General features: G+C 37.6%; 1 protein-coding gene across 1 annotated transcript in view; it reads left to right on the plus strand.

Moving 5' to 3' along the window:
- Positions 1 to 13,478, plus strand: part of LOC107102769 (gamma-glutamyltranspeptidase 1-like) — a 63,236-nt gene that overhangs the window by 41,929 nt on the left and 7,829 nt on the right. Inside the window, exons 2-7 of the mRNA XM_015402194.1 lie at positions 2,913 to 3,089; positions 3,161 to 3,291; positions 3,371 to 3,460; positions 3,735 to 3,927; positions 8,456 to 8,616; positions 10,692 to 10,841. Of these exons, the coding sequence (XP_015257680.1) occupies positions 2,917 to 3,089; positions 3,161 to 3,291; positions 3,371 to 3,460; positions 3,735 to 3,927; positions 8,456 to 8,616; positions 10,692 to 10,841 (898 nt within the window). The 5' untranslated portion in view covers positions 2,913 to 2,916. The remainder of the gene's footprint in view (positions 1 to 2,912; positions 3,090 to 3,160; positions 3,292 to 3,370; positions 3,461 to 3,734; positions 3,928 to 8,455; positions 8,617 to 10,691; positions 10,842 to 13,478) is intronic.

Raw genomic sequence — 13,478 nt, forward strand, 5'->3', positions numbered from 1 at the left:
ACATACATACATACATACATACATACATACATACATACATACATACATATGTCCCAAATGTTCACACCAAAGACTTTCAAATCTTTTTTCTTTCAAGTCTTTATATGTTATTTTAGAGAAGTGTTTCTTCTGCCTGAGTTTATTTCCCTTTTTTAATTGGCATTAAATATTTTTCTTTTAGTCCTTAAAACAAAATAAACTGACAGATAACTTTATTTCATCATCTGTCTGATTTCCAGACTGATTGAGAAACTAAAACAGGAAATATTTGATGAGCATTTTTAATAAATACTTTTTTACTCTTACTTGAGTCATTTCTTAAACGGCTGCTTTTCCTTTTCCTTTTTACTTAAGTAGAAATTTGAAGTAGTGCTAAAAGTGTGGAGCTTGGAAGGAACAATGCTCAGACAGGCAGGCTGAGGCAGAACGGTGCACTGGGAAAAAAATCGAAATCTAGATAAGTTGTTTTTTCTTAAAATAACTGTATTTGTTCTTGGATTTAGTAGGTATCAGAGAGATTTTGCCAATGGAACAAGACAATTTACACTTACAATAAGAAAACACAATTGCATAGTATTATTTTAGGTGCATGTTATCTAATTTTCTTATTTTAAGAGCAAAAATATTCATTCCATTGGCAAACTATCTCATGTACCTACTCAAATTAAGCGTAAATACACTCAATTTAAGACATTTCTACTTATTTTTAGATCCTTTTTCCAGTGTGGAGAAGTTAAACGTAAAAACAAGCTAATATCCAGATGAGGATTAAAAAGCTGTAAAACTATTAATCACCTGTGAAGGGTGGATGAAAACTGGCAGAAATGTAGGTGGTTGGACAGGAGCAAAACAGAGGCTGACTTTGATCATTCTTGGGAAAGAAAATAAGGATTTCCTGATTCCGACATCGATTTCAGATATCAGTCTGATATCAGCCAATAAAACAAATCCAATCAATCTAACATCATCATCATGCTGTTGCTGACTGCTGTTCTATGTTGAGGAAAAATCGCTCATAAAGTTCTAATTTGTGCTCATTGCTTGTAATTTCACGTTTATAGATTTGATCTATTTTGATAAATTTGTAATAAATTTTTGATACATCAGTTATTTGTATTTATGCATTTCTCCTTAGTGTTCATAAATTCAGGTTTGTGATTTGATTGTTACTACACTGGAAAAAATTGAAATCTAGATAAGTCATTTTTTCTAAAGGAGGTAAAAGAGACATTTTGCCAATGTTTAAAATAAGAAAACGCCATCATATTGTCTTATTTCAAGTGCATGTTATCAAATTATCTTATTCCAAGAGTAAAAATGCTCCTTCCGTTGGCAAACGACCTCATTTACCTACTCAAATTAAGGATAAATGCACTTAATTTAAGACATTTTTGCTTATATCTTGTTTTTTGTTTTTTCTCCAGTGTATGTTATAACTTACGTTCATAACTTTCTGGTTTAAGAATTCAGAAATCTAGGCAAATCATTTACGTAGATTTAAAGAAAAATATAACGTCTTCTAGTGTACTCAGAATCAGAATCAGAAATACTTTAATAATCCCAGAGGGAAATTACTTTTGTTACACGCTCCAGTTACAGTTTTATATAATATATACACACATCCAACTATACAATATAATAAAGATAAAAAATAAGAATAAGAAATAAGAATAAGAAGTACTAATGGTTGTTCTGATGACAAATTCCCTCACCTGTGCTGCGGATCTCTGCAGGTCCATCAAAGCTGCAGTTTGGCCGCCTGGATAACGATCTCCTTGCCAACTCTTTAATTTGACAAGAACAGACACTTCTTTGTGTTCATAATAGTCTTTTAACACTGCAAAAACTATCTGAAAATAAGTAGAAATTTCTTAAATCAAGTGTATTTTACCTTAATTTTAGAAGGTAAATGGGATGATTTGCCAATAGAATTAGTATTTTTACTCTTAAAATAAGATAATTAGATAATATGCACTTGTAATAAGACAATGCAGTTGCTTTTTCTTATTTTAAATGTAAATTGTCTTGTTCCATTGGCAATGTGTCTCACTTACCTCATCAATTCAAGCAAAAAAGCACTTATTTTAAGAAAAAATTACTTATTTAGATTAAAATTTTTGCAGTGAGGGGTGTCAGGGTAGAGGGGAGGGTAAATTAATGTAGGCTTACTTTCTAGAAAGTAGTTTAGTGTTAATCTATTATATAAAATGTGTATGAAACACTTTAAAGGCTGTGATAGAGAGATCCAGAGGTCTGAATACCTCTGGCAGCCTCTGCATTAGCTGCAGAGTTTGGAGCTGAAGATCACAAATCACACAGAAAGCAGAGTCAGGACTGTGAATAGATCAAGCTCACCTTCACTTTGGCAAACTATGACAGATTGATATCAGAGCAAAATGGAAGGTGATAGAGAAGCAGATGGAGGGCAAACCTGGGAGTTTTACTCGAAAATAATGAGGAAAGAGCCATCCATCAGTTGGGGAACTCATGCTTTTCTCTGAAAAATGGTGAAATAAACCTGAATTACCTCAGATATCTGTGAAGACGTGATTCAGAATCTTAGCTTTTAGAGTTATGAAAGAAGCTGCGATGATTGTTATCCTTCAATATGTCATTATCCCTCATCTTCCAGCCTGAACGCAGCGTATAATTAATTAACGCAGCACGTCACTGAGCTGAATAACACCTGAAACCATAGATGACACACCCAGGGACTTATCTCAGTCCTCTTTGACAGCTCACCATCACAGCTCGAGCTGTTTTTCCTCACTTCTAGGTTTTCTATCAGCCTGTTAAACATCCCATAAAGGTGAGCGAGGTAAAAACCTGTCTGTAACCGTCGGCGACGAACGAAGGAAGGCCTAATGCACCTGAGCCGCAGGTTCCTCTCTAATTAACGCGTTTTCTCTCAGGAAAATGGTTGGGAAGTCCATGATTGCTGGTCTGGTGGTCCTTCTGGTGGCTGCGGTGAGCCTGTTTTTGGGGGTCTTCATGGGCTTAGGGAGGAAAAACTCCCCCCCCCCTTCAGACCACTTCTACCCGAAGGCTGCCGTGGCTGCAGATGCTGGAAAGTGCTCAGAGGTGGGGAGGTAAGACAAACGGTGAGTGCCTTTCTTCTGTGTGTTCTTCTTCCCGGCTAAGTGCATTCTTGTATTTCCAGGGACATTTTGAAGAGAAACGGCTCGGCTGTGGACGCCTCCATCGCTGCGCTGTTATGTGTCGGCCTTCTGAACGCTCACAGTATGGGCATCGGGGGAGGGCTGTACTTTATAATATACAATGCTTCCACGGGTGAGTGTGTCTCATAGGTCAGTGGGTCACAGCGTGCCGAGAGGAATAAACAAACATCTTAAAACTCCTGACTGAACAGGAAAGGTGGAAACAATCGATGCGAGGGAGACAGCCCCCATGAACGCCTCTGAGGACATGTTTGGAAACAACACTAAGCTTTCTCGTACAGGTACCCACCGCTTTGATTTCAGAACATTTTCCAGCAAGGGATTACATTTTCACTTTATTCTATCCTCAATAATCTCTTCCAGCCAGGGAGGGATTTAGGGTGGATAGATTCTTCTTCTTCTTCTGAGGAATAATCTGTCTATATTCTATAACATTTCTCTGCCATATCTGATAAAGTAATACTATAAGATGTTAAATATAGATGTAGAACAGTTCCTGGGCTTTTACTAGATCAGAAATGTTTGAGAAAAGAGATAACATGTTTTGCATGACAGGTGGATTATCCATAGCCATCCCTGGGGAGATCCGGGGTTATGAGATGGCACACAAACGGCACGGCAGGCTTCCCTGGAAGGAGCTGTTTGAGCCCAGCATCGCCATGGCTCGGGAGGGGTTTCCCATCGGGAAGGCTCTGGCTCACGCCCTCCTAAAGAGCAAAGAGTCCATTCAGGGAGACGCCAACATGTGGTGAGGGACGTTGTTCTATTAGACATATAAATAGTAAATGCCCTGCACTTATTTTGCGCTTTTTTAAGCCACTTGGCAAAAGTGCTTTACACTACATTCAGTCATTCACCGATTAATGTGCACACTGATGGGGGTAAGCTACATTGTAGCCACAGCTGCCCTGGGGCTTGTCTCTACCTTATCCGTCCCGGAAGAACAATCTCTTCTGCACATGCGCTATCGGGATGCGCATCCAGATATACATCCGGGTCATCCTCAATTTTATTCTGTTAAAAAGACCTAAATGATGTTTTCCCTCCCCAAAAATAGCAACAATACTAAAATATATTGTTTTAAAGGTTAATAATGTATTTCCTTAGAAGAAATATGCCTTAAAATCCTTTCAGTTTTATCACTCGTCTCTGCCCAATCTGCACCGGAAATGGAATCCTACGCTACTTCCGGGAGCTAACATTTTCGGCTTTGGATTTAAACTTAAATCTAGTCATTTTGAGTTTTCTGTTTTTGTTTAGCAGAGGTGGAAAAAGTACTAAAATATCATACTCAGGTAAAAGTACCAGTACTTGGATGAAATATTACTCAAGTACAAGTAAAATTACCCATCAGAAAAATTACTCAAGTAAAAGTAATAAGTAGCTAATTTAAAATGTATTTTAAGTAAAAGTTACTTAGTTACATTTAAAAAAAACTGTTAAACGGGGCAGGGGATCTCTCCCATGTAGTGAAAATAGGACAAGGAGTCATAAATCATAAATCCAAAACTATTTAGTTGCTGCCAGTTAAGTTTCCCAACTAGTGGATATTTGTGATGACCCAAACGCAGATACGGATTCTTGCTGTTTTGATAGTGAGGTAAACAGAAACAAACCAGAAATAACAGGCAGGGAAGTCAGGAACCAAAACTAGAAGAAGCTCAGGTGAAATATACATGAAGAATGAAGAGAATCCTGCAAAGAGGAGCTGCAGAGGAGGAGTTTATATGGGAGACAGAACAATGAGTGGAGTAATCAGCTAATTGGGAGCAGATGTTGACAGAAGCAGCTAAGGGGAAAAGAGAGGGGCAACAAAGAGTAAACTGGGCTTAACTAAAACCAGAAAATAAGTGGAAATAAGACCAATGAGTAGAAAATGAATAATAGCCAAGCGGAAAACTAGAGAATAGGGGAATGGACTGGAGAACACTGAAAAACCACCAAACATGAATAGAAAAACTAAGAAGTAATTAATAAAGATATAATTCTTAACAGTAAAAACAGAATAAAATGAATCCAAGCCTTACTGAAAAATCAAAGTAAAAACTAAACAGAACCAAAAATCCCAGAACAGCAGATTGTTTCTTTACAGTGTTGGAATCATTCTGACTTTATGGTCAACATTCAAAGAGTGTCAGAAGCTTCTAGGCGACAGCTTTAGCTCAGCTAAAAGGCTAATATTTGACATGATGCCATCTGTCAGTCAAACCTGGAGGCTGAGCAGTAATTGACCAATCAGTGGATGGCATCCTCCCACAGCACTGCATGGATTATTTTCCATTAGGAAGGCAAAGCAGACATGGAAACATTGATCAAAAATTCACCTCATAAAAGGCTGCTGTGCAAAAACGTAAATATAAAGCAAGTAATTTCTTCTTGAAATAAGATTTTAAAGAAAAAAAAAATCCATATTATTTCAGGTGTAAAATATCTCATTAATTTAAGGAAACACATATTGATTCCATTGGCAGATATTCTTATTGATGAGACAAATTTTGAGCAACTACACTTATTTTAAGAAATGTTTACCTATTTTTAGATCAGTTTTTGCAGTGCATACATTGTCAGTGGGGAACATACGATTCAGAGACACGTTACACTTAAAAATGTCCTTTAAACCTTAAAAAATTAAGCCTTACAATCTGTGATCAATCCAAAAAATCATTTTGATCTCGGTCTTATCAAAAATGTAAATAAATTGCATTATTGCACTTAAATGTGCAAAAATCTGTATTTTCTAAACCAAAATTAGAAACTATAAAAAGAAAAACAAAGCTGTCAACCTCACGACCAGCAGGAGCTACTGGGTGTTTGTCTGTAAGAAGCTAACAAGTTAATCAATTTTTTTTTTGTCATAATTACATTTTGTTATATTTACCTTGAAAAAGATTGCTTTGCTTAACTAATTATGATTACATGTGATAGTAAACTATATTGAAGACAACGTGCTGGGATGGCCTGCAAATACTGATACAGAGAAGATAAAAACCTGCTTCTGGGATCTCTACCCGGTCCAGTAGTTCTCAGGTTCCAGTGTCCTGCAGGGATCTCTGTTGAAGCAGACCTGTTTGATTGCATGACATCCTCAGCAGCCATCCAGTGCTGCAGAAGCCTGTTTAAGATTCTTTTATATGAGTCAGGTGTGTGGCAGCGAGAAGAAAACATGCAGGACAGCGGTACTTGAGTGCAGGAATAAAAGCCACTGCTCTAGTTTATGAACTACACTTGCTTGCTTTTGTAACATTAATGCTATGTTCAGACTGCAAGCAGCAGAGGCAGCAGAAGCAGCTAGTTTACATGCAAAGTCTTTTGTTGACGCACATTAAGGTGCAGTAAAAGTTCCAGCAGCAAAGCTGAGTGTCTGAGCATCTGACGCGCTTCAGAAACAGCTGCTGTCGAAGTTGGAAATTTTTGTTGCTCAACGCGCCACATCAACCAATCAGAGAAGCTGATCTGGCAGGGAGACAGACACAGCACTGCTGATGCAAATCGCTGTGATCACTCCTATGAATGAACAGTTAACTTAAATTAACTTAAAATGTTGAAACCTGCCGGCAAAATATGTTTGCTTTTATTATTTCTGTGCCCACAGTTTGGATTACATACAGGAAAAACACCTTCCAGCTGCTGCAAACAGTAGCAGAAAACCGTGAAGAGGCAGCCTGGCCAGAGGCTGCTGTTGCACGGGATTCCTAGTGACAGCGAACCGCCATACAGCCGCTCAGACCACCAGTGTACGGTGTATTTCTGACAGTGAAATAATATTTGAAGGCAGGATGGTAATCTTGATGAACTGACTGCACAGATTAAGTTTTAATGTGGACTTTCTCACTTAAAAACATATTAAAACTACTTTTTACCCACTGATCGCAGCAAGTATGGCTGCCATTGTTCCAGGCAAAGAAAGGATAGGGTAGCTCTGCCAACGCGAATCAGACCCATTTTTCCATCGCATAGCCAAAGCAGCAAAGATGCTTCAGCCGCGCGTCAGAACCAAGCATAAAAAATTAAGCAGCGTGCATTTTTTCTGCTCCTGCTGCTTGCGGTCTGAACGTAGCATAAGATGCATCAGACACCACTTCCATCACAGCGAACTGACTGCATTCCTTATTATTCTTTCTTTATCTTTGTGGAAATTGGGCTTTAAGGTTGCTTTGCTCATTGTTGCCTTGAAATAACCTTATTCATTTAATGCAGGAAACTGTTTTTCCTGTTGTCTTGCCCTTAGCTAAAAGTAGTACACTTGAAGTATACTAAATTAGGAAATTTTTGAGTTTACTAAAGTATACTTAAAGTACACTTTCGTAAACACTTTTTATACTTCTCAGTGTAAGTCAAGTACACTTGACTATACTTTTGCTAAATATATGAAATATAGTTTAGAATAAGTTAACTCTAAGTGCCCTGCCTTATTTTAAGAATGAAATTAGTGCACTTCTAGTATACTTGAATAAACTACTTTTTGCTGAGGTTTTGCTGATAAGAAAAATATCTTGCTAATTTAGAGTCTCTGCGTCCATCACTCCCACAATGCATTGCACTGCTAACAAGCCTTAAATCACTAATAAACCTTTAGTAACTCCTATAGCAACCATTTGTTTACTGAGCTTCCTTTTTGTTTTATTACCATCTTGCAGTCTGACATCTGTTTCTGAAGCGAGAGTTTGCTTACCATCAACTAATGCAACCCAATAACCTTAAACCTTACAATGCATTATTTTACATTAATATAAAGCATCTGTTTTATAAAGCATTTTATCATTCATGCTAAAGAGTTTCAGTGAAATAAGGTTGGTTTTGTGTTTAGTCCAAAATGGCGGCTGTTAAGAATCTGCTCTTTTCTAAACCGACAAACTGAGTCACATTTTTAACCATTATTTGTTTACAAATTGCATTCCAACATCATGAACTCGTTATTTAAGATAGATAAATAACGCAGCAGTTTAATTATGTGTATTGAGATGTTAGATGTTTTGCTTTAGGTGAAGGACTGAGAGAAGTTTAAATAACAAAGTTCAGTTTTATTTTTTACTCATAATATTAATTTCACTCCTTAAAATGTAACATTAATTCTTTGTGTCTAATAAATAGAAGCAGTTTTCATCAGATTTCTGTTTTTTCTATGACTGTGTGATGAAATAATCTGCCCTTGGAACAGCCTTGTCTTCTGTGTCACTGAAAGCTTTCCTGCTGCACTGTCTTTGTCTTCACTGATTGTCTTCAGTTTTCTCCATATTCAGACACTTTTGTCTTTTTTATGTTTGTCTTTTTTTCAGTGAGATATTTTGTGACTCTGAAAAGAGAATCCTGAAAGAAAATGATATCGTTAGATTCCCAAAGCTGGCTGACACATATCAGAGGATAGCGGAGGAGGGGCCTGATGTGTTTTATAACGGGACCATGGCCCAGACCATCGTGGAGGACATCCAGGCAGCAGGTGATCAACTCTTTAAACTGTTTAAAAGAGCTGCAACAAATACATCCCTTTTATTTGAAAACCACTAATAAAACATGGGTTTAAATTACATCAGAATTAGTTGCAGTAGTTTGATTAACTTATTCACAATTTCAATCACAAGGATGGCGGAGACAGAGAGAAGGTTTTTCTTTCAGCAGCATCCGGAGGTCTGGGTTCCCTCCTTTGTTCTGTTCTTTTTGGATTAGAAGTTGAAACTTTAGTAAAACACTGTTGCTTTTATATCTAGTGAATCATTCTTTGTCAATTTGGTCATTTTCAGTTTGTCAACCCTCAAAAATCTGTGTTTCCTGGCATCCATGCTGCCCTGCAGGGCTCAATACTGACTGCTTTTATAGCATTTAATGGCTGTTAAAATAAGTTGGTGACCCAAAGAAGGCCTCTGCTGCAGCAGTTTATCTACAGAAGCTAGTTTCCCCTTCCTCACCATTCTGCTTTATACCACAGGGAAATAGAAAGTCTGTGTTCACTATTTATGGAGAGTTCACCAAACGATAATGACACAAATAGAGTGAATAAAAACCCAGAAATGTGAAGGTGATGAAAGGAGAACAAAACTAAGTTCACATAGAAAAATGAATGTCTAGAAAGATGACATAAGGAATGCCTTTTAGTGTTAATTGTGGCTTTTTAAGGAGCTGTTTTGATTAAGATGATAGACGGACTGTTTTTCCCCATAATCCTCCTCTGAAGCCGGATCACAGTTTAAGGTCTTGAACAGACCAAATACGGTGGATCCAGCCGTAGCTCCTGGACTCCTTGAGCTGGGAGCCTCTCTGGATGATTTGGTGGTCCCTGGGACCCCGACACTGGCGCCGTAGTTAGGATTTCTGTAATGTGTGCTGAATGCTGCCAAAAAGTGCACACAGAAGCTTTATTTATAAAACACTTGCATTTTGAACATTTTATGTGTGCAGATTCAATGCCACCAGGCCCTGAATATATATATATATATATATATATATATATATATATATATATATATATATATATATATATTTGGAAGCAAAGTCTTCATTATTTAAATGACTTTAAATAAATGTGTCCTGACAGCAGTAGAAATATGTCAGGCCTTTATAGAATGATTGAAGTAAAAACTGAAACTTCATTTGCACTAAGCTAACATTAGCTTCACTATTTCTGAGGCTTCAATGAATATTCATTAACTTTTACATGTTTAATCAGTTGTCAGCTACTGCTATATTTTTTCTTAAAAGTCCAGCATTGATTTGTGATATTTCCAGTCGATGACAGAGATTGCTGTTGGATATGAAGTCAGAATTCAGCTCTTGTAGAAAGGAAGTTACGCTCGGTTGAGTAGAAACAGGCAAGAAGCAGCTTCTATTTGATGATAGAGTGTAGCGATTTGAGGCAGGCTGCCATTTGGCAACAAGAATTGCTGGTTAAAATCTCAGCATCCAATGAAGCAAAAAGAAATAAATGACCGGGATTGTGTTTAATGTGAACGAAATATCACATTTTCCCAGAAAATCTGTTTTGCTCATATTTCCTTTATTAAGTATTGTGAGCAAAATTAAATATTTCTGGAAGTTCTCAGGTGACAGGGTCGTTTTTTTTTTTTCAATTTATTTTCAATAGATTTATTCTGATACAATTTCACACTTTCTGACACATCTTCAGATGACTGGAAACTTATTTGCATAATATAAAAACCATACATATCAATGGAAGAGGATTAGGGCCACTGGAAAAAAACTAAAACACCAAAAAAAAAAAAAAAAAAAAAAAAAAAAACTAATTTAATTTGAGGGTAAAAAGTCATCATTCTGATTTTTTTCCCATTAAAAATACTCAAATAAAAAAAATAAATCAGTAATAATTTCCCCCCAGTGGCTCCAATCCTCTACTGTAGAAAAAAAAAACAGAATTCTGAGATTAAGGTCAGAATTCTGCCTTTTCCCACATTAAACTCCAATAGAAAAAAATAAATAAAAAGTTTTCCAGTGGCCTTCATCCTCTTCTGTCAGAGGAAATCCCAACTTGAAATCTGTTTCTTACTGTTTCACCTGTTCCAGGTGGCATCATCACCCTGGATGACCTCCTGGAGTACCAGCCGGTGCTGAACGAGAACCCTCTGAAGCTGAACGTGGGGGAATACACCATCTATGTTCCAGACGCCCCGTCCAGCGGGCCTGTGCTGGCACTCATCCTCAACATAGTGGACGGTGAGCAGGCTGGCCGAGCGCTGGGGCAGCCATGTGGAAGAAAGGAAGTCAGGTTTCCCTGGGTCACCCTGGGAAAGTTTCCCTGCTTGCTGCAGAGCCAGCAAATCGTTGCCAGATTAAAATTCATCCTTTCAGCTCCATCTGTTGCAGAGAAGCAGCATTTAAAACAACAAGATAACCTCACAGCATTAATTTTACACAAGGACAAACTCTGGTGTTTATATATCTCAGAAAGCAGGAATAAACTAAAAGAATGATAATAATTGAATGTTAAAAAAAAACTATTTGCACAAAATGTGAATATTATAACAAAACCAATTAAAAGATGAAGGATAAATTTCATTTTGTAGTTTATTTTCCAACAACAGTGTAAATTAATTATCTGTAAATTCAGCAGAATTAGCCCTTTGGCTTGTTTATTCATTTTATCACCTTTTGAAATTAGGCTCCTTATTAAGAAGTTTTCACATATTAATTTCTGATGAAACTTTCATTTATCATACAAAATTAAACAGATTAAATTGTCCCTGAAACAAAAATTATAGCATCCGTTACTTATAATTAAATTATTTTCTAACAAACCAAAAACAACAGAGTATGTTTTGGTTGCTGTCATTACCTAAACCCTGACACATTCTTCCCAGTTGGTGTCAGGGTCTGAAATATCAGACTTGTTTCATACAACAAACCTTTTTTGCTTTTCCGACTTAATCCTTTTTAAACTAAGTGTTAAAATAAAAATCAGAGCAGAAGTCAGGAAATCAGTTTGGACTCTTTAGCCAAAATGGAAACGCATCAGCGGTTCCCGTGATAAGTTTTATCCAAAAAGGGCTGGCAGTAAGGAATGGGGAACGAGGACAATGCAGAATGCTTCCAGTCATAGTTTATTTAAAATAGGTAAACATAAATGTGTAGAACATGCTTACGTAAAGACCTTCATATGTTTTGGGTTTCATAACGGAGAGCTTAAGCTGTTCACTATGTTAGGATAATTATCATTGAAGATGTGTGAGTTTATTACACCTTAATATTAGCTGCCTGTTGCGTGTTAGAACTGATGTTTTCCACAATAGTTCATCTAATTAGGACAGTTCCTCTGTCTCAATATAGTTATAATTTTATTTCTGTACGTGGCAAAGCTTTGGAAATGGAATGAGAGATGTGTCCTTCAGCTAAGAACAAAGTGTAATAATTTGATAAGGCTGGAGCAATTTATGTCTCCTCATCTGCTAACGTGTACGATGTAAAATATGATGATGTTGCAGATTTAAGATGTGTAAAATGCCTTTTTTAACTGTTAATTGGGGCCACTTCCTAAGAGGTGAGCCCAGAGGTGAGCAGCTGCCTTCTGTAAAATCTAAGAAGCGTCTCTGATCTCAGTAAGATTACAATTTCTATTAGAATATGTTGTCATGTCTCTTGGTTATTTAATACATTTTAGTTATGAAGTATTATTTAAAGAGTTTGTCCCCAGTGAAATCTTTTCAGAGAAAAGAACCGGAGAGATAGAGCTTCAAGGTTCATACACAGAGCCCATCTTTAACAACTATGTTAGTGTAACTTTTGTGTTTTGTAGTTCTTTTGGATAGAAGGCTGTAGTCCAATTTTGATTGGCATCATCCATGTGTTTTTCAGTCTCATAATGACATCTGTACAGCTGAAGGTCTGGATTCAGCACAGCAGTTCAGACCTCCTTTATTACCCATGATATCATTACTGTTGATCCGACAAAACTGACCAAACAGCAGCAGGGGGCTTCGTTTGGCTGTTTTCTGATCAAGCATTGGTCCTTGTTCTATGCCTCATATTTTAGTGTTGTGGAGTTAGGAAGCAGAGGCCGAGGCATTTCTTGCAAGAAAAAAGGTTCAAATTTATTTAACATACTCAGACGGAGAGATAGAGCTCTGACTGGGCAAAGCTCAGTACATAAGTTTATACAGCAACTCTCAACACACACACTCCCCCCAGGGGAACCAACCCACCCCCTGCATAAAGAACTTTCTCACGCCTTGAACATTGAAGCAAAACAACTTGAGTTCATCAAGGCCGTTTCCTGTTAGGCTAATATATATTTCACTGGCCAGATTGATATTCTCAAAACAGTACAGTAAGAAAAGGTTTTCTACTCACATAAAACCTGGAAATTTGCATTCTATTATCCTGGCAATCACTTCGTAAGCAACATCCAGAGTGTGCAGTAGGTGCTATGATGATGTCATGAAACGCGGACAGATGGACCCAGTATTCAAGGAGAGACAGTCAGTAGGAAAGTTCAAAAAGTTCATTAAATAAAACAAAAACTAAAGTGGAGCTGTGGCTCACGGACACTGCCGGGGGGGGCACCGCCCAATCTTAGACATTCTGCAGGAGAAACACAGGTAAGTGACCACGATCATTTGACAGAAGATGATTATCTGAGTTGGCCACTTACCTGGTTTAACAGTCCAGTCCTAGAATGTGGACATGGTCAGGGATCCAGAACAGACAGGAACAGACAGGGAGCAGAAACAGGAGGCAGGATCCAGACTTCCAGGCATCCACTAGCTCCCAGGAGGGTTCAGAGTCTGACAGGGTCCGAAAGCGTGACCAGGTGGTCACGCACAGGAGCAGACAGGATCAGGTGCAGACAGGCAGGCT

This window comes from Cyprinodon variegatus, unplaced genomic scaffold, assembly GCF_000732505.1.
Source record: "Cyprinodon variegatus isolate N-32 unplaced genomic scaffold, C_variegatus-1.0 Scaffold1315, whole genome shotgun sequence".
In the NCBI taxonomy this organism is placed as follows: Eukaryota; Metazoa; Chordata; class Actinopteri; order Cyprinodontiformes; family Cyprinodontidae; genus Cyprinodon; species Cyprinodon variegatus.